The sequence below is a fragment of the Lucilia cuprina genome, chromosome 6 (genome assembly GCF_022045245.1).
Source record: "Lucilia cuprina isolate Lc7/37 chromosome 6, ASM2204524v1, whole genome shotgun sequence".
NCBI classification, from domain to species: Eukaryota; Metazoa; Arthropoda; class Insecta; order Diptera; family Calliphoridae; genus Lucilia; species Lucilia cuprina.
The window spans coordinates 5,780,495-5,801,057 of record NC_060954.1 but is presented as its reverse complement, the minus strand read 5'-3'; the positions used below and the strand labels follow the sequence as shown (position 1 = coordinate 5,801,057).

Here is a 20,563-nt window from a genome sequence, read left to right as displayed (position 1 = left end):
AGTATAGAGCAAAGTTTGGTCTATAGTATAGAGCAAAGTTTGGTCTATAGTATAGAGCAAAGTTTGGTCTATAGTATAGAGCAATGTTTGGTCTATAGTATAGAGCAATGTTTGGTCTATAGTATAGAGCAATGTTTGGTCTATAGTATAAAGCAAAGATTGGTCTATAGTATAGAGCAAAGATTGGTCTATAGTATAGAGCAAAGATTGGTCTATAGTATAGAGCAAAGTTTGGTCTATAGTATAGAGCAAAGTTTGGTCTATAGTATAGAGCAAAGATTGGTCTATAGTACAGTCTATTACACAGGGCAAAATTTGGTCTATAATATAGATTGAGTTTCGTCTATTGTCCAAACTAAAGACTAATCTATAATCTTTAGAACAAAATAAAATCTGTTCTTTGCTTTATTTTCTCATCATAATGTATGTCAATCACTCTATGACACACTTTTTCCCTAAAAACAAATAAAAACTTCCTTCCTTTTTCCCCTCTATCTCTAAACAAAAAAAACTCTACCCAAACTCAAGAACAATAAACTCTTAATGTTTCACCATAACTTTTCTATATTTACCCACTAAAATATGATTCAATATTTTTATGTTTTCAAAAAGTGTGAAACGAAACGAGAGATATTTACAGACAAATAAAACTGAAAAAAAGGAAATGATACCGCAAGCTGTAAATATCAGTTATAAAGAAACCAGGGATTTAATATCTAAATGTAAAAATGTATCTTAAAACATAAATGAGTCACTTTAGTGTATATGTGGTAAAGATGTGTGTATGTATGTTGGTAAATAGCTATTAAATAACATTATTTGCAGGATATGCAAACAATCAGTGGAGATAATAATGGTTTGACTAAGCCATTTGCAAAAATGTTTAAATTGAGCCAATTGTTAATAAAGTTAGCAAATACATGTATATGATTATGTATTTAACTAATAAAAAATATAAAATGTGAAGATATGGCTAATGTTATTTAGAAATAAACTTAGTCATTTTAGAACTAAAGCAGGTAATTTTAAAAAAGGAATATTTAAATTCGAATATACCAATAACCAAATAAATATAATAAAATATTGTCAAATAATCGTTTTTAAATTTCGAAATTAAGTTTGAAAATTGAAATTAAGTACGAATTTTTGAAATTATGTAAACATGTTTAAAAATATGAAAATATTAAACATTTTAATATTTTTATTACAAAATGGCAATTTTTCGTAAATTTCGAAAATTCGAAGTTATGTTCGAAAACGCAAAATTTTATTAAAAATGCTTAGAAACGTATTAATATTTAAAAATACGTATTCTAAATGTGTTTCCTACAAAATATAACTTTTTTTTAATTTCGAAAATTCGAAATTAAATTCGAATATGTAAAATTATGTTAAATATGTTCCAAAACCTCGTGATATCGAAAAACACACCTGTTTTACAGTTTTTCTGTACAAAATGGCACTTTTCAGTGAATTTCGAAAATTCGAACTTATATTCGAAAATGTGAAATTATGTTGAAAATTTTCTAAAACCTCCTGATATTGAAATAAAACTCTAGTTTTATGTTTTCTGTACAAAATGGAACTTTTTAGTGAATTTCGAACATTCGAAATTAAGTTCAAAAATGTGAAATTGTATTAAAAAGTTCAGAGAAGTGCTGATATTAAGAAAACACATCTTTAAAAGTTTCTCTGTACAAAATGACACTTTTTAATGAATTTCGAAAATTCGAACTTAAGTTCGAAAATATAAAATTATGTTAAAAGACGTGCAAAAAGGTGCTGATATTAAAAAAATATATATTTTAAAGTTTTCCTACAAAAATTATGCATTTTAGTGAATTTTGAAAATTCGAAATTAAGTTCGAAAATGCAAAATTATGTTGAAAAACGTTTAGAAATGTGCTGATATTGAAAAAATGCATATTTTAAAGGGTTTTTATTTAAAATGACACTTTTAGTGAATTTCGAAAATTCGAAATTAAATTCGAAAATGCAAAATTATGTTAAAAAAACGTTCAGAAATGTGTTAATATTGAAAAAAATACATATTTTAAAGTTTTTTTTTACAAAATAACAATTTTTAGTGATTTTCGAAAATTCGAACTTAAGTTCGAAAATGCAAAATTAGATTAAAAAACGTTTAAAAATATGCTGATATTGAAAAAATAATTATTTTAAAGGTTTTTTTTTATACAAAATGACACTTTTTAGTAAATTTCGAAAATTCGAATTTAAGTTCGAAAAAGAAAAATTATGTTAAAAGGCGCGCAAAAATGTGCTGATATTAAAAAAAATACATATTTTAAAGTTTTTTTCATAAATGATGCTTCTTAGGGAATTTCGAAATTAAGTTCGAAAATACCAAAATGTTTTAAAAAATATCAAAAACATCATGATACTGAAGAAATCACGTTTTTTTAATTGTTTGTACAAAATATTGCATTTTATTGAATTTCGAAAATTCGAACTTAAGTTCGAAAAAGCGAATTATATTAAAAATAGTTCAGAAATGTGCTGATATCGAAAAAAATATGTTTTATAAAGGTTTTCTAAACACTTTTTAGCGAATTTTGAAAATTCGAGCTTAAGTTCGAAAATGCAAAATAAATTGAAAAAATTTCTAAAATGAGATAAATGCATCAAACTTTTACGTTTAAAATTCTTTGAAAATGTCGATTCTTTTAAGCAGTTCTAGACATTTGAAAGGCACCAACCACTCCCTTTTTTCAAAACCCTATTACAAGAACTGCAAATGGCATGGAACAAAAAAAAATCATTAACAGCAATAAATTTCAAATTCATATTTATTAGTTTTTTCTTTCATGACTTTCTTTTGTTTTTAGGGTAGAGATTATTGACGCCTTAAAAAAGTGACATTTGGATTTCAATTCAAAAACATTATTAATTTTTTATGACAAAAGTTTTTTTTTAATTTTTATCGTTTCATATCGTTGGTGCGCTAAATGGCATCATAAAAATTTAACACAAAAGAAGAAGAGCATAAGAAAAAAACAATAAATAAATTTTGTTTAAATAAATAAGTAATAATAAAAGAAACAAAATCAATCGGATTCGTAACCATTGTTATACAAAATTAACTGTATATTTTACGCGCTACTGTAAAAAATCAATTGATTTTTCTAGCTCCCCCTTTTTTTCACATCATTTTCAGACTAATTTTTTCCATGTGTTTATAAATTGTTTGGCTTTGATTCAATAATATTATTAATTTTAGTTTTTTTTTCCTCTGTTTGCTTGAGTTGTTATTTCTGCTTTTAAATGAATTTAACAGATTTTTTCATTTAACGGAAAATAAATAGGGAAGTAAAATATAAAATAGATTTGTAAGTGTTAATATAGAAATTTATGGTTTTATGAGAAGTTTTTCTTTTAAGGGGGAAATGTAGCTAGCCAGAGCATTAGTTAGAGTAAGTTGTTTTTAAAAGAAATTTTCAAAGAATGTTTAAATTAAAGTTTTATAATATACTTTTTAAAATGGCGTGCTTTAGCTTTAACTTTATTAAAATGCTAATTTAGTTTTGCTTCATGTTTTTAAAAAAACTATAAATATTTTTGATTATAAATAAAATGAAAATAAATTTTAATATCTTAAATGTATCACGACTCTTGTATAAAGTGTTTTTTGTAATAAAATTTCATTCATGTTGGTTTTTAGTTCAATAACATCGTTACTTGAAATTGTTAAATAAAACATATTAACATGTTTAAACGAAAAATTTTAAATGGACTATTAATACTAAGCATTTCTTAAAGAAAGCATCTCAACTATCTCACATCATGAGACACCTCATGGTGACAAAAAGAAACTAGTTTTGTTAATTTTTAAGACCGCCATAAAAGAATTAGTAATCTTTAATGTTCAGAAAATAGTGGAAAACTTTTAGTTGAACAATTTTTTAATTAGTATTCATAGAATCTTATCTTGCCCGGAAAGAAATATGTTTTAAGATCAGAACATCTTGGTAATGTAACAAGTCCAGAAGTAGTTCACTTTTAAAAAAACAACCCGAACAATAACTGAAATAGAACTGAACTAGAAGTGAACTAGAACTGAACTAGAACTGAACTAGAACTAAACTAGAACTGAACTAGAACTGAACTAGAACTGAACTAGAACTGAATTAGAACTGAACTAGAACTGAACTAGAACTGAACTAGAACTGAACTAGAACTGAACTAGAACTGAACTAGAACTGAACTAGAACTGAACTAGAACTGAACTAGAACTGAACTAGAACTGAACTAGAACTGAACTAGAACTGAACTAGAACTGAACTAGAACTGAACTAGAACTAGAACTGAACTAGAACTGAACTAGAACTAAACTAGAATTGAACTAGAACTGAACTAGAACTGAACTAGAACTAGAACTGAACTAGAACTGAACAAGAACTAGAACTGAACTAGAACTGAACGAGAACTGAACGAGAACTAAACTAGAACTGAACTAGAACTGAACTAGAACTGAACTAGAACTGAACTAGAACTGAACTAGAACTGAACTAGAACTGAACTAGAACTGAACTAGAACTGAACTAGAACTGAACTAGAACTGAACTAGAACTGAACTAGAACTGAACTAGAACTGAACTAGAACTGAACTAGAACTGAACTAGAACTGAACTAGAACTGAACTGAACTAGAACTAAACTAGAACTGAACTAGAATTAAACAAGAACTGAACTATGACTGAACTAGAACTTAATTAGAACTCGAACTAAAACTGATGTAAAACTAATCTAGAACTGAACTAGAACTAGACAATTAATCATGATTTTATTATCCCCCTAAATAAATCATTTCAACTAATTTATTTCTTTAAGTGTAAAAATCCCACTGTGACATTTATTTCAGTTAATCTGTCAATGTTTTAAGAAGAAGATTTATGGTTTTACTAAAAGTCAAGAGATTAAATAACGGTTAACATAAAATTGAGAAGTATAAAAAAGAGATTATAAAAGTATAAAAGAAACTGGCAATAAAAGCAGGATGTTAATTTAATAAAGTTAAAGGTTAAAAATTTAAATAATTTTAAGTTTTTAAAAAGATTAAACAAAATTGACAAAAAAACAATTTTAAGTTTAATAAAATTAAGAAAAACTGTTAAAAAAGTGTAAAAGTTTTGATTTTAATTAGATGGAAAAGAATAAAAGTAAATAAAATCTAAAATGTATTAGAAAATAAAGTATTTTTATACTTATGCCAATTTATTGCGATTTTTTTGAGAGATTAGAGATTAGGTATCCATTTTTATTGTTTATTTTACAGTTATAAACAAGATTTATTTTGTTTAACTTGTTTAATAAACTTTTTTTTAATTATTAATCCATTATTTATATATTTTTTTAATAATTTATTGTTGTTTTTTATATTTTAAATGCTTTAGTTTTAGTTTCTTTTTTTTTTTTTGCTTTTTTTAAGTCACTTTTTTTTTGTTGCAATTTATTTTAATTTTCATGATTTATTACATTTTAATTAAATTGCTTGTTTTTCGTATCAATTTTCATTTTAAGGGTTTCTTTTTTTCGTAATATTTTTCAATTTTATAAATTTCTCCCTAATTTTTCGTTGTCTTAGCACTGTGGGAGTTTATTGTTTTAAAATAAATATTTACACTTCACTGACATGATTTTTTCGTTTTTGTTGTTGTAGTTTTTTTTGGGTAAATGGGTACCACTTAAAGTTTTTAAGAAACAAATTTCATACTTTTTTTTTTTTGGTTGCTTATTTTTTTTTGTATTACATTTGCTGGTTACGTTACAGTTTAATGCACACTCCCTTGTATGTTTCAATATAAATTATAGTTTCTGTTGTATATCTTGTTGTTGTTCTTTATATTTCAAAAGAACTATTAAAAACTCTTACAAAAACTAACAGCCAGCAACAAAACATATGCACACACACAGAATAATCAAACTCTACTAAGAGTTGTATAAAAGTGTAGTGGTATAAAGAGTAGTGTACTAAAGAACATATATGTTGATGATAATAAATAATGTAAACAGAGCAGTTGTACAGCAACAAAACAAACACACACACATACACTTATATAAATTTACACCCGTTACACTAAATGCAGTTGTTGAAACACACAGTCATCTAGTTTAAGTAAAATTTTTTTTTAATAATATAAAACTCAGACATAAAGTCGTCTTTTCCCAGTTTATTGGAAACAAGAGGGGGGGTTGAAATTTTGAATTTATTACAATAAAATGATAATTTTTTATATAATTTAATCCTTTAAGTTTGTTATTTTTATTTATGTTTTTTTTTTTTTTGGTGAAAATTAAGGAAATTTTCTTTAAAAAATTGAGGCCATCAGCCTAAATAAAAACCTGTAGATAACATCTATAGCTAATAATTAATATACACCTGTAGCTTCTAGTTGGGTGACCAGTTTTTTTTTGTTCTTGTTGTTGTTATCTATAATTTTCTGTATTTTATAAGTTTTTCTTGAACACAACTATGATGCTTTAACAACAAAACACGACTATAGATAGTTTTAGATTTTACTATTTCTGTTAAGTTTTTTACGTTAAGTAGAGAAAAATAAAGAGCGAGAGACAATCAGGTTTTACATTGGTTATTTGTTATTGTTATTGTCTTTAAGCATAAATTAAAAACAACTTAACAGACACAAACACAGTTTCATTTAACGAAAGCCAGGCATGGAAAACAGTAATATGGGAATTACACTGCTACCAAAAAAGATTACTTATTTAGATTAAAAAGTAATTAAACAGTTACCCAAAGGAGTATTGATTGGAATACAAACTTAACTGAAGTTTAAACTACACTATAAACTATAGTTTAGATCAAACAATAAACTACTTTCCTTTGATCTTCTCATAAATCGTGATTGTCATGGGGATATTTATTCATATCAAAAAGTACAAAAGTACTAAATTATCCATGCCTGGCAACAGCTACATAAACAACAAGAGAAAGAAACCTATTAAGCTTAAAGTAGATGCTCTTTTTTTCTCGTTTTCTTACCTTAACAAAAAAAAAACTAATACTCCAATCAATATACATATAAACAACAACAACAAGAAACCTAAAACCATAAAAAGCAACATAAATGCAGGCAAACATACAAACAAAGATATTTACTCCTATGGAAAAAGCACACACTATAAAAAAAACCAAGATAAAAAGACAAAAAACCAGAAACTTGTTTGTGTAACCAAAAGTGACTCCCAAAAACCTGTTTGCTTTTTTTTCTTCTTCTACTCTGTATACAAAAACAAAAAAAGCATAAAAAACACAAAACGTAGCAACATACACACATAAAAAAACATAAATATTGTTCATAGTTGTTGTTGTTGTTTGATTTTCTTACGTTTATGTTGAAGTCGTTGTTGTTATAATGCAGTTTTTTTTGTTTCTTATAACTTTAACTCACACACAAATTGTTTGTTCATTTTTTTCCTCTTCTTGTATTTTGTTTTACCAACAAGCATCAATTTTTATTTTATTATTTTTATGCTGGCTTTTATTTTTTTTTGTTTTTTTTCATAAAATGATTTTCTTCATTTTTATTTTTCGTTCTATTTTTATATAGTTTTTATACTTTATTATAAAATTTCTTTTTTTTTCTATTTAACACTCACCAATTTAATATTTTAACACTTAAATAGTTTCTTTATAAATTAAAGTTTTCTTTTATTATTTATAAACTTAGTTTGTTATATTATTTATTGATGAAAATCATAATTAAAATTAAAAGAAATAACACAAACACAATATATAAAAAAATTTTTCACTTTACTCGTAAAACACTACTAATATGGCCGCCTACAAACATATTACTAACTAAAAATTAATGTGGGTATACATAAAAGTATGCACAGTTGCTGATAAAAGGTAGTAAAAGTAAAAGAGAATGAGAAACCAAAAAAATAGTAGTATGGCAGTGCATATAAGAACGAATCAGTAAAAGAAAAACTATAACATATATATAAATAAAAAAAATTAATAGAAAATATTAAAAATAAACAATTTAGTTACGATTTATTTTAATAATACCATAGATAAATAACATAAAAACGTAGAAAAAATTAAAAAAGAAGCCAAACAAACACCGCCTTAACGACAGTAAACTTTATTATCTGAATTAAACTGCATTATCTAAAGCAAACTGTCAAAGTTACGGCCTTGCCCACATAATACATTAACATCATCTGTAAATGAACAGTAGATAATGCAGTATAACATTTACGGTTCAAACTATAAAAAATAAGAAATGTAAGAGGAATTATAATAGTTTAATTCTTTCGGGCCTGTTGTTCGCTCCTTAACCAGTGCCTCAGGTGGGAATCGAAACCACGACCTCCGGTCTACCAGACTAGAACACTAACCCACCGGAGGTCAGTTTAGTTTTACATAGTTTAAATTCAGCCTATAGTCTAATACATAGTACTGTCTTTAGATTAGTTTAACCTCTAGAATATAGTCTTGTCTACAGCTTTCTCTATAATCTAATCTAGTCTATAGTCTACTCTAGGGTTCTATAAATCAACTTTCGAATAATCGAACAATCGAATTTTTGTCAAAAAAAGTCGAAAAGTCGAAGTCGACTATTTTGTTCCAAAAAGGTCGATAACTCGACTATCGTCTATGAAAAAAGTCGACTTTGTAAATAAAAGTGGAAAAAAGTCGGAAAGTCGAAAAGTCGGAAAAAGTAGAAAAAAATCGGAAAAAGTCGAAAATAGTCGGAAAAAGTCGAAAATAGTCGAAAAAAGTCGAAAAGTCGGAAAAAGTCAAAAATAGAAAGAAGTCGAAAAAACTCAAAAAATTGCAACAAATAGAAAAAATATAAATAAAATTTTTTATTAATAATAATAAATAATAATAATGATAATAATAATATAATGTTTATACTTTTAACTAAATGCAAAAAGTCGAAAGTAGAAAAGTTGACTTTTCATAAAATGCATAAAGTCGACTTTTCATAAAATGCGAAAAGTCAACTTTTCGTTTCAACTATAGAACCCTACTCTACAGTCCTTATTTCATGTTTCTAGGTTCAAAATTCAAAATGTTCCTTTTGAAGAACAAAAGTATAAATTCTCATTTACTCCAGGCTCCACGTGCTTAATTAAGTGTTTCTATGTTCAATTAAATACAGAAATTCAAAAAAGTACCTATCGAAGTACGATAAAGTACCAATAAATCCCCTTTTATTTATTTACTCCGAACCCTACTTACTTAATTTCATGTTTCTAGGTTAAATTTTTAAATTAATTTTTATAGAGAGTTAAATTTTTATTATTTTTTGCTTGCTCTATTTTATTATTATAAATTATATACAAAATCCCATTTTTTTATCTCTCGGATTCCGTTTTTATATAATATCTTAGGAAATTTGTAAGCCGCCGATATTTTTAGTGTCAGTCTCCACCGACGCAGTTAATATTTGCCGGCGTAGGACTGTAGCAGTGTATACACAACAAAACCACAAGTGTAGTGGAATTTTATTGATAATACAGAAAAAAAATAAATGAAAAAAATAATGTTATAAATTAAATTTTAACCAAATTATTATCAATTAAACAACTAGTAAATAAGCGAAATCTTTTTGTAACAATTATAAAAACATCTAAAGAAAATTTTCAGCAAAAATGGCCAAGTGAGTATTTTGTGTTGTAAAATATACTGGCAGAGTAACGCCCCTCTTAGGCAAACAACAATGCCGCAGACGATATGCCTGAAAAAATGTTTGCAATTTTTTGTTGGTATTATTTTGTATTCTTTTTTTTATAGTTTAATTTTATAAATTTAATTATATTTACTTTATTTTATTTACAGATAATTTAATGCATGCTCATTATTAGCAAAAAAACAATGCTTTTCTTTAATTCAGTTTTTAATGATTTTGTTGATTTTATGGACAGTTTGTTGGATGGCGATGATAAGAGGTTGTTGTATGATTTTTTTGTTACATTTATAATTTCATTGATTTTTTTACTCCTCTTTTATGTTCGGCTTGTTGAAACTAAAAACAGTCAATATTTTATTATTAGTTTTTATAAGTTGCTTTCAGTCATTTTCTTCAAAGATAAGAAGGATGAATAGAATAAGTCTAAATAGATTTTAAAAATGTATAGTAGGGATCGAGTTTGTAAAATATGTTTTAGTCTATAGTTTTATTTAAGTGGACAAAGGTCTTAACTAGTAAAATATTAATTAACAATAAATTAAATTTACAACAGTAATACCTATTATCAAACTAGAACTGAAACTAGAATTGGAACTAGAACTGAACTGGAACGAAACTAGAACTGAACTAGAATTGAACAGTACTGAACTAGAACTCAACTAGAACTGAACTGGAACTGAACTAAAACTGAACTGGAACTGAACTATAACAAAACTAGAACTGAAATAGAACGGAACTATAACTGAACTAGAATTGTATAGAACTAAACTATAACTGAACTATAACAGAACTAGAACTGAAATAGAAAGTAACTGTAACTGATCTAGAACTGTGTAGAACTGAACTAGACCTGAAGTATAACAGAACAAGAACTCAACTACAATTGACTAGAACTGAACTACAACTTAACTAGAACTGAACTAGAACTGAACTAGAACTGAACTGAACTAAACAAGAACTGAACTAGAAGTGAACTAGAAGTAAACTAGAACTGAACTAAAATTGAACTAAAACTGAGCTAGAACTGAACTGAACTAGAACTGAACTAGAACTGAACTAGAACTAGAACTGAACTAGAACTGAACTAGAACTGAACTAGAACTGAACTAGAACTGAACTAGAACTGAACTAGAACCGAACTAGAACTGAACTAGAACTGAACTAGAACTAAACTAGAACTGAACTAGAACTGAACTAGAACAGAACTAGAACTAAACTAGAACTGAACTAGATTTCAACTAGAACTGAACAAGAACTGAACTAGAGCTGAACTAGAACTGAACTAGAAGTGAACTAGAACTGAACTAGAACTAAACTAGAACTGAACTAGAATTGAACTTGAACTGAACTAGATCAGAACTAGAACTGAAATCGAACCGAACTAGAACTAAACTAGAACTGAACTAGAACTAAACAAGAACTGAACTAGAACTGAAATAGCACTGAAATAGCACTGAAGTGGAACTAAAATAGAACTGAACTAGAACAGAACTAGAAACGAACTAGAACTGAACTAGAACTGAACTAGAACTGAACTAGAACTGAACTAGAACTGAACTAGAACTGAACTAGAACTGAACTAGAACTGAACTAGAACTGAACTAGAACTGAACTAGAACTGAACTAGAACTGAACTAGAACTGAACTAAAACTGAACTAGAACTGGACTAGAACTGAACTAGAACTGAAGTAGAACTGAACTAGAACTGAACTAGAACTGAACTAGAACTGAACTAGAACTGAAATAGAACTGAACTAGAACTGAACTAGAACTGAACTAGAACTGAACTAGAACTGAACTAGAACTGAACTAGAACTGAACTAGAACTAAACTAGAACTGAACTAGAACTGATCTTCAACTGAATTAAAATTGATCTTAAAATAGATCTTAACTTGAACTAGAACTGAACTTAAATTGAACTGAACTAGAACAGAATTAGAACTGAACTTAAACTGAACTGAACTAGAACTGAAACTGAACTGAAACTGAACTGAATCTGAACTGAAACTGAACTGAAACTGAACTGAAACTGAACTGAAACTGAACTGAAACTGAAACTGAACTGAAACTGAACTGAAACTGAACTGAAACTGAACTGAAACTGAAACTGAACTGAACTGAAACTGAACTGAAACTGAACAGAAACTGAACTGAAACTGAACTGAAACTGAACTGAACTGAAACTGAACTGAAACTGAACTGAAACTGAACTAAAATAGAACTGAACTAGATCTGAACTAGAACTCAACTAGAACTGAACTAAAACAGAATTAGAATTGAACTAGAACTAAACTAGAATTGATAAAGAACTGAACTAGAACTGCTCTACAACTGATATACAACTGAATTAGATCTTAACTTGAACTAAATTAGAACTGAACTTAAACTAAACTGAACTAGAACTGAACTAGATCTTAACTAGAACTGAACTATAACTTAAACTGAACTAGAATTGAACTATAACTAAGCTAGAAATGAACTAGAATTGAACTAGAATCGAACTAGAACTGAATTTTAATTTTACTTAAAGTTTTTATTTTAACTAAAAATAATGTTTGAATCCTTTGGTCACTTATAAAATCTGTATTTTATTGACGCAAGTTTTACATATAAATTGTAACCTAGTTATGTATAAATATTTTTCCACTAAATTAATTTTAACAGTTTTCTTTTACTTTAAGAAAACTGTTTGCATTTTTGTAAAATAAAAAAAATCCGTAACTAATATCTATAGGAAATTCCTTTAACACAATTCTATACGTTACAACTTGTTTAAAAGAAAATAAAACTTTTAATATTAATATTTTATATGTCTCCACAAAGTCTACAATCCCCACCCTCTCTATATCCAGCCTATTCATACATTACAACTGTCACAATGCATGTTGTAATTGATATTTTTTGAGCTGTAAACTTTTCACTCAACCGTACAATATATCAATCACAAGTTTTTTTGTGGAAAAAGTCTAAGGTTGTTTAAACAACTATTTAAATACTGTGTAGAAGTACTCATACTGGCACATGATGATGATTATAATGATGTTGTTGTTGTTTGAAAAAGCAGTATAAGATGTGCCTAAAGAAGATGATGTTGTATTGATGGTGCCAGTTTGTTGATGTAGTCTAATAAGAGGGGTTGGTAATATTGGCCTTTATTTTATTATTATCAGTTAATAGTAGACGTTTGAATGTGTTAATAAAGCAAAGGAATACTTCTTGCATGTTGTATTTTTATCAAATAAACAAAATACAAAAACAAGAAAGCAAAAGATAAGATTTGTTTTCATAAGCAAATATTAAAAAAAAGTCTCGAAGAATTAGTGTAAAAGTAAAAAAAAAATATGTTTAAAACTTGGCGTAAAGTAGAGCTTAAACGTTGGTATTCCATACAACAGAATTTAGAAAATGCAAAATTAACAAAATTACATCAAGAAAGGTTTATTATCCAAAAAAAAAAAAATAAATAAATATTAAATTGAATTTTAAACATTTTATTAATAAAATATTCATATTACAGGGAAACTATGATTGTGTTTGTTTACGATACCGAGTGTTTAAAAGATGAAGCTGATGATCCGGTTAAGGCAGTTTTATATTTCCATCCCAGTTGGGTTTCGGATACCCAAAAAGTAGCCTTGTGTGGCCAATTAATGGGTTCTTCTTATTTTCTCAAAGATTGTTTCTTTAAGCCACGCATTATTTCCCTTCAAAATGGTAAATTTGTTTTTAAAGAATTTGGCCGTTTTATATTGGTAAGTAAAACTTTTGAAATTTTCAAATAAATTCTATATAATTTTGTTCTTTTCTAGGCTGTGGGCACCGATCGTAATATCTCTGATTATCTGTTACAACATCGTGCTGACTTATTGGCCTCTTTGGTGAAGTTTTATCATCGTGATTTGCAACTGGTCTACGATCAATTTCCTTTGCAGTCTCAGTACAAGAATTTATCGGAAAAATTATATCATATATTTGAAACATATCTACCAATTTTACAATATAATGGAAATATTTTTCAAAATATACCCAAACTACGTATTCCCAAAACGGCCAGTAATATCTTTTTGGAAGCTATACAAACATTGCAGTGTTGTCAGCAGACCAAAGGAGTTTTGGGTGGTGCCATTTTATATCATAACAAGTAAGTAAATGAACTAGCACTGAACTAGAACTGAACTAGAACTGAACTAGAACTGAACTAGAACTGAACTAGAACTGAACTAGAACTGAACTAGAACTGAACTAGAACTGAACTAGAACTGAACTAGAACTGAACTAGAACTGAACTAGAATTGAACTAGAACTGAACTTAAACTGAACTAGAACAGAACTGGAACTAAACTAGAACTGTACTAGAACTGAACAAGAACTGAACTAAAGCTAAACTATAACTGAACTAAAACTGAACTAGAACTATACTACAACTGAACTAGAACTAATCTAAAACGAACTTAAACTAAACTAGCACTTAATAACAACTGAACTAGAATGAAACATAATAAAAATCTATCTTCTCTTCGCAGAGTCGTTGCCTCTCAACTTAGCGATGCTGTTACCAAACAAATCGTCTTAACCGATCCATTGCATATAAGAACCACAGGAGAACAATTAACATCCACAGAATTTCATATACCCAATGGTGTCCAAATGTTAGTAGTCTACCTAGAGACTCTACAATATCGTAAACTGCAAGCTGAAGCTCAGAGAGCACAAAATCTACAGACCACTCAATTGGGTCAAGGGCCTTTACCGTTTCAATATAATAAACGTAAAATGAAACGTGACAAATCTCTTATATTCACTCATATACCCGAAGAGAATACTACACAGAGTATAAGTGAACATCCCGAAGAACAGGCAGAAGAGGCAGCTAACACCACAGCCATAACCACCGCTGCTCCTGTAAGGCCTAAAAGTCTTATGATGACTAGACCTACACACTTGCCTTTGCGCATTAAAAACTATTCGAATAAAGAATTGCCCGAATCGGGTATAGCTTCCATTAATTTCGATGAAACTGATTCGTATCCCGAGTTTATAGGACGCACCTCTGTTTGTTCCACGCCCATGGCTGAGAATAAGGTTTTGGCCGTAGGCAATATTATGTCTATATGTGCAAATCCAGAAGATGAAAACAACTCCAATAAACAGGTGGAACAAAACAATACTTTGCATCAAATCAATAGACGTAATTCGTTAAAAAAAGATTTTGAAAAATTCTTCCACAATTTTATAACCAATCCCAATAAAATGGAAAGACGCAATTCCCTAACCGATATCCATGATTCTTTAAAGAAATTCTCCAAAAAGATTTCTTTAAAACAAATCTCTCAAAGTTTTAAGACTGATGTTAATCGCAATGGCAATGCTGCCACTGATATGTCGCCAGATTTCATAGATGAAGAAGAGAATTCTGATAATTCGGATGAGAATAATAAAACTTCCCGCACCATAACAGATCCCACCAATCCAGTGTTTAATGCCAATGGTCAACCCATATCACGTAGTTTATTTCAAGAATTCCTGGAGAAGTACTACAAATTATGGGGTGAGGCCAGTGAGGAAAGTAAACAAGATGAGGATATAGCCAAGCTAATAGAAGAGTTTAAAGAATTCGATAATGAGCTTAAGAAATTGGATGAATCACTTAGAAATCCCACTAATACTAACAAACCGGATCGTAATTTAAATTTGGAAAACTCTTTCACACAAGCAAAACCTAAAACACCTTTGGATAAAAAATCTCTTAGTTTACCCCTAAAGTCTATATCGGATTCTACACCCTCCGGGGAACGTCCAGCTGTAACTACCAACCGTAAACAATTGGGTGGAGTACCATTAACACCCCTCATGGCTAAACTATCGGTATTGGCTCTGAATGAGGAACGCCCAGCTTGGGATGCTACTCCTGGAGCTAATATAGATATTCAGACTCCTCTGAATACTTCCAAGACATTGGGTGGTAAACGCAATTCTCTTAAATGTGATGATGCGGTAGATGTTTTGACTTGTCTTTCCTCGAACGTGGGCAATCAGGATGGTTTACAAAAGGCTGAATTGTATGTGTGTGGTCAGCAGAATATGACACTGCTGTTGATTATGGAGGAGGGTTGTTCGCAGCAGGCAAAAATTGTACAGAAAATGGTGAGTTTTGTGACGGAGAAACTTTTTTTAATCCGGATGACGGATAAACTGGCTTTTTTGGAAAATCTTTTATCCAGATAAAGAATAATGAATTTTCTATAGAAAATGTTTTATCCGGATAAAGGATAATGAATTTTCTATAATAATGCTTTATCCGGATGATGGATAATGAATTTTCTATAGAAAATGTTTTATCCGGATAAAGGATAATGCATTTTCTATAGAAAATGCTTTACCCCAATAAAGGATATTGAATTTTCTTCAGAAAAATTTTTATCCGGAAGACGGATAATGAATTTTCTTTAGAAAAATTTTTATCCGGAAGACGAATAATGCATTTTTTGTGAATTTATTTATCCAGATGACGGATAATGGAAAATTTTTTTATCCGGATGACGAATAAATAATTTTTTCTCAAAAATCTTTTATCCGGAAGACGGATAATGAATTTTCTTTAAAAAAGTTTTATCCGGAAGATGGATAATGAATTTTCTTTAGAAATTTTTTTATCTGGATGACGGATAATGAATTTTCTTTAGATTTGTTTATCCGGAAGTCGGATAAAGAATTTTCTTTAGATTTTTTTATCCGGAAGACGGATAAAGAATTTTCTTTAGAATTTTTTTTTATCCGGATAATGAATTTTTTGTGAATTTTTTATCCGGAAGACGGATAATGAATTTTCTTTAGAAAAAATTTTATCTGGAAGATGGATAATGAATTTTCTTTAGAAATTTTTTTTTATCCGGAAGACGGATAAAGAATTTTCTTTAGAAATTCTTTTATCCGGATGATGGATAATGAATTTTCTTTAGAAATTTCTTTATCCGGAAGACGGATAAAGAATTGTGTTTAGAAAACTTATTATACGTATAACGGATAATAAGTTTTTAGAAGAAAATGTTTTATCCGATTGACGGATAATGAATTTTCTTTGGAAAACTTTTATCTGAATTTCGAATAATGAATTTTCTTTATAAAATTTTCTATCCGGAAGACGGATAAAGAATTTTCTTTAGACATTTTCTTATCCGGATGACGGATAATGAATTTTCTTTAGAAATTTTTTTATCCAGATGACGGATAATGAATTTTCTTTAGAAAATTTTCTATTCGGATGACGGTTAATGAATTTTTCCTCGAAAAACTTTTATCCGAAAGACGGTTAATGAATTTGTTTTAGAAAAAATTTTATCCGGATGATGAATAATGAATTTTCTTTAGAAAATTGTTTATCCGGATAATGTTTTTTAGAAAATTTTTTTATCCGGGGGATGAAAAAAAATTTCTTCAGAAAATTTTCTATTCTGTTGACGGATAATAAGTTTTTCGAAGAAAATGTTGTATCCGGTTAACGGATAATAAGTTTTTTGAAGAAACTGTTTTATCCAGTAGAGGGATAATAAGTTTTTCGAAGAAAATGTTGTATCCGGTTGACGGATAATGAGTTTTTCGAAGAAACTGTTTTATCCGGTTGATGGATAATAAGTTTTTCGACGAAAATGTTGTTTCCGATTGACGGATAATAAGTTTTTCCAAGAAACTGTTTTATCCGATTGATGGATAATGGATTTTCTCTAAAAATTTCTTATCTGGTGGACGGATATAGAGTTTCTATTAGATGCGGATGACAAATAAAGAGATTTTTCTTAGAATTTTTTTTATTCGGAGTGCAAAAAATAAAGTTTCTTTAAATTTTTTATGCGGATAACGGATAATTATTATTACAATCTAAAATTTATCTCTACACTTTCACTTACAGTTCGATATTTGTGTCTCGAAATTCCCACACATGGAATCTCATCTCAGTCAAACGCTAAACATTAATGTTGAAGCAGACAAACGTGATGGCAGCTATAGTTTTATGTGTATCGATTCCAAATGGGATGCCCTAGAACGTAATGGTCCATGGAGTCCAGTAGAATTAAATACATTAGAATGCATGCATCGTGATATGTTAAATAATAAACAATTAACCGATTTAATATTACGTTCTTATGATTCAGTATATTATGGTTATAAAGCTGGGCGAACAGAAATATTCTATAAAGAACCGGCTAAAGAAATAACCGGTATACCACCACCCTCTGATGCCATGGGTAATATAGCAATGAGAGCTAAAGGTCGTTTAGAACGTGATCATTCCTATATATTGTTTTAAAAAAAAAAGAAAAATGGCGGATATTAGAGCAGAAATGCCAAAGATGCAGATGCGAAGGAAGAAAAGTTAAAGTTAATTAATACTTAAACATAAATTAGCATAAATATTATAAAGACGTTTGTTTGTATTTTAAACGAAATCCATTTTACAAAAAAGGATTTTTTTTATAAAAAAAAAATGAAAAAAAGAAAACATTCTTTAAGGAAACGTCTTTTTAAACTTTTTATAGTAAATTATTTACATTTTTATAAAACAAATGTCAAAGTTTTTTAAATGTTTTAGTCTAAATACTTGTTTGTGTTGTTAACACAGTTTTTGTTAAAAATTTCATTTTTATGTAAAAGCTTTTTTAAAAAAAATCCTTTATTTAGCTGTTTAATTTTAGTTGTTAGCTTATTGAGTACAAAAATTGTTTTGCTAAATTTTGTTATTTATTTTATACAAAAAAATATTTAATAAAAATTATATTAAAACTAGTCCTTATTAATTTCAACATTCCCCTTTATGATTTAAGGCTGAAAAATTAATTTTATTAAGTTCTTTTTCTTTCAAAATCTAAGTTTAAGTTTATTGTGCCAATTATTAAAAAAAAAAAAACATAAAAAATTATTGAAAAAAACAATAATATGCCGTCAAAAACAAGCTTTATAGCAAACTAATACAGAATAAAGCTTATTTTTTAAATATTTATAAAGCTATATTTATTATGTATTTTGTAACAGCAAGTTAAGATAGAAAAAAAAACATAAAAACTAAATATTTAAAATATTTTTGCGTCCTCAGCAGATTAAGTGAAAAGAAACTTTTAAAAAATAATATATTTTAAAATATTAAAATACCTACACCACACCCCCTGTTACACCATCTACAGCAGGCAAAATTTTAAAATATTTTTTACAAAACGAAAGTTTTATAAACGTAACGTTTTTCCTACAAAACAAAAAAAAATTGTGCAATTTTTACTTTAAGTTTTATATTGTTGTTGTAAATTAAATTATTTAATATTTTTTTCTTAATGATTGTAATTATATTTATATTTTTTATGTTATTGTTTTTTTTATAAAGATTATTGCAAATTTTCTATTATTATTATTTTAATAAAGTAGTGTTGTATTATTATCGCCCAATAGTTGGAGTTTTGATAAATAATATTTTATTATTTGTAGAAAGAAATAATTGCAAGACACAAGTAATAAAACATAAATCAATAAAAATAATCACCAAGTTTGGAATAAAAATAGAAAGAGAAACGAAGTTTTATTTAAAAAAGAAAACTGTACAATTTACTACTAACACTAAGTAACAAACTAATTATCTAACTAACTAACAAACCAGTTCTAAATCAGTTGTAGTTCTGTTCTAGTTTAGTTCTTGTTCGGTTCTAGTTTAGTTCTAATTCGGTTGTAGATCAATTCAAGTGTAGTTCTAGTTCAGCTCTAGCTCAGTTCTACTTCAGATTTAGTTCAGTTCTTATTCAGTTCTACTTCAGTTTTAGTACAGTTCTAGTCCAGTTCTAGATCAGTTCAAGTTCAGTTCTACTTCAGTTTTATTTCAGATCTACTTCAGTTCTAGTTCATTTCTACTACAGTTCTTGTTCAGTTCTAGTACAGTTCTAGTTCAGTTCTATCTCAGTTCTAGTTCAGTTCTAGTTCAGTTCTAGTTCAGTTCTAGTTCATTTCCACTTCAACTCTAGTTCAGTTCTAGTTCAGTTCTACTTCAGTTGTAGTTCAGTTCTACTTCAGTTGTAGTTCAGTTCTACTTCAGTTCTAGTTTAGTACTAGTTTAGTTCTAAGTCAGTTGTTGAATAGTTGTAGTTCAGTTGTAGTCCAGTTCTAGCTCAGTTCTTGTTCAGTTCTAGTTCTTTTCTAGTTCAGTTCTAGTACAGTTCTAGTTATTTTCTAGTTCAGTTCTAGATCTGTTCTAGTTCAGCTCTTGTTCAGTCGTAGTTCAGTTACAGTATAGTTTCAGTTCTTTTCTAGTTCAGTTTTAGTATAGTTCCTGTTCAGTTTTAGATCAGTTTTAGTTCAGTTTTGCTTCAGTTCTAGCTCAGTTCTATTGCAGTCCTAGTTCAGTTATAGTTCAATTCTAGTTCAGTTCAGTTCTAGTTCAGTTTCAGTTCAGGTCTAGTTCAGTTCTAGTTCAGTTTTAGTTCAGTTTTAGTTCAGTTTTAGTTCAGTTCTAGTTCAGTTCTAGCACAGTTCTAGTTCAGTTCTAGTTCAATTCTAGTTCAGTTCTAGTTCAATTCTAGTTCAGTTCTAGTTCAGTTCTAGTTCAGTTCTAGTTCAGTTCTAGTTCAGTTCTAGCACAGTTCTAGTTCAGTTCTAGTTGAATTCTAGTTCAGTTCTAGTTCAGTTCTAGTTCAGTTCTAGTTCAGTTCTAGTTCAGTTCTAGTGCAGTTCTAGTTCAGTTATAGTTTAATTCTAGTCCAGTTCTAGTTGAGTTCTAGTTCAGGTCTAGTTCAGGTCTAGTTCAGTTTTAGTTCAGTTCTAGTTCAGTTTTAGTTCAGTTCTAGTTCAGTTCTAGTTCAGTTCTAGTTCAGTTCTAGTTCAGTTCTAGTTCAGTTCTAGTTCA

The 20,563-nt window shown here is 28.3% G+C and overlaps 1 protein-coding gene across 4 annotated transcripts; it reads left to right on the top strand.

The window, feature by feature from the left end:
- The first annotated feature begins 9,461 nt into the window (after positions 1 to 9,461).
- Positions 9,462 to 19,119, top strand: LOC111678845. Of its 4 annotated transcripts, none has more exons than XM_046954476.1 (6): positions 9,462 to 9,655; positions 9,835 to 9,944; positions 13,205 to 13,439; positions 13,497 to 13,828; positions 14,211 to 15,831; positions 17,594 to 19,119. In XM_046954476.1, exons 2-6 carry the CDS (start codon positions 9,847 to 9,849, stop codon positions 17,990 to 17,992), a joined length of 2,685 nt encoding a protein of 894 aa, XP_046810432.1. In that variant the 5' UTR covers positions 9,462 to 9,655; positions 9,835 to 9,846; the 3' UTR covers positions 17,993 to 19,119. The 4 variants fall into 4 exon arrangements, with proteins under 4 accessions (XP_046810432.1, XP_046810434.1, XP_046810433.1 ...); XM_046954477.1 differs by lacking the exon at positions 9,462 to 9,655 and adding an exon at positions 9,739 to 9,757; XM_046954478.1 differs by lacking the exon at positions 9,835 to 9,944.
- The last annotated feature ends 1,444 nt before the right edge of the window (positions 19,120 to 20,563 follow it).

Bases quoted from the DNA above. Each gene is read 5' to 3' on its own strand.
- LOC111678845 (XM_046954476.1), top strand. From the start codon at position 9,847: ATGCTCATTATTAGCAAAAAAACAATGCTTTTCTTTAATTCAGTTTTT. The intron at 13,829-14,210 runs GTAAGTAAATGA...TTCTCTTCGCAG, and splicing joins GCCATTTTATATCATAACAA to AGTCGTTGCCTCTCAACTTA. The intron at 15,832-17,593 runs GTGAGTTTTGTG...TTTCACTTACAG, and splicing joins CAAAAATTGTACAGAAAATG to TTCGATATTTGTGTCTCGAA.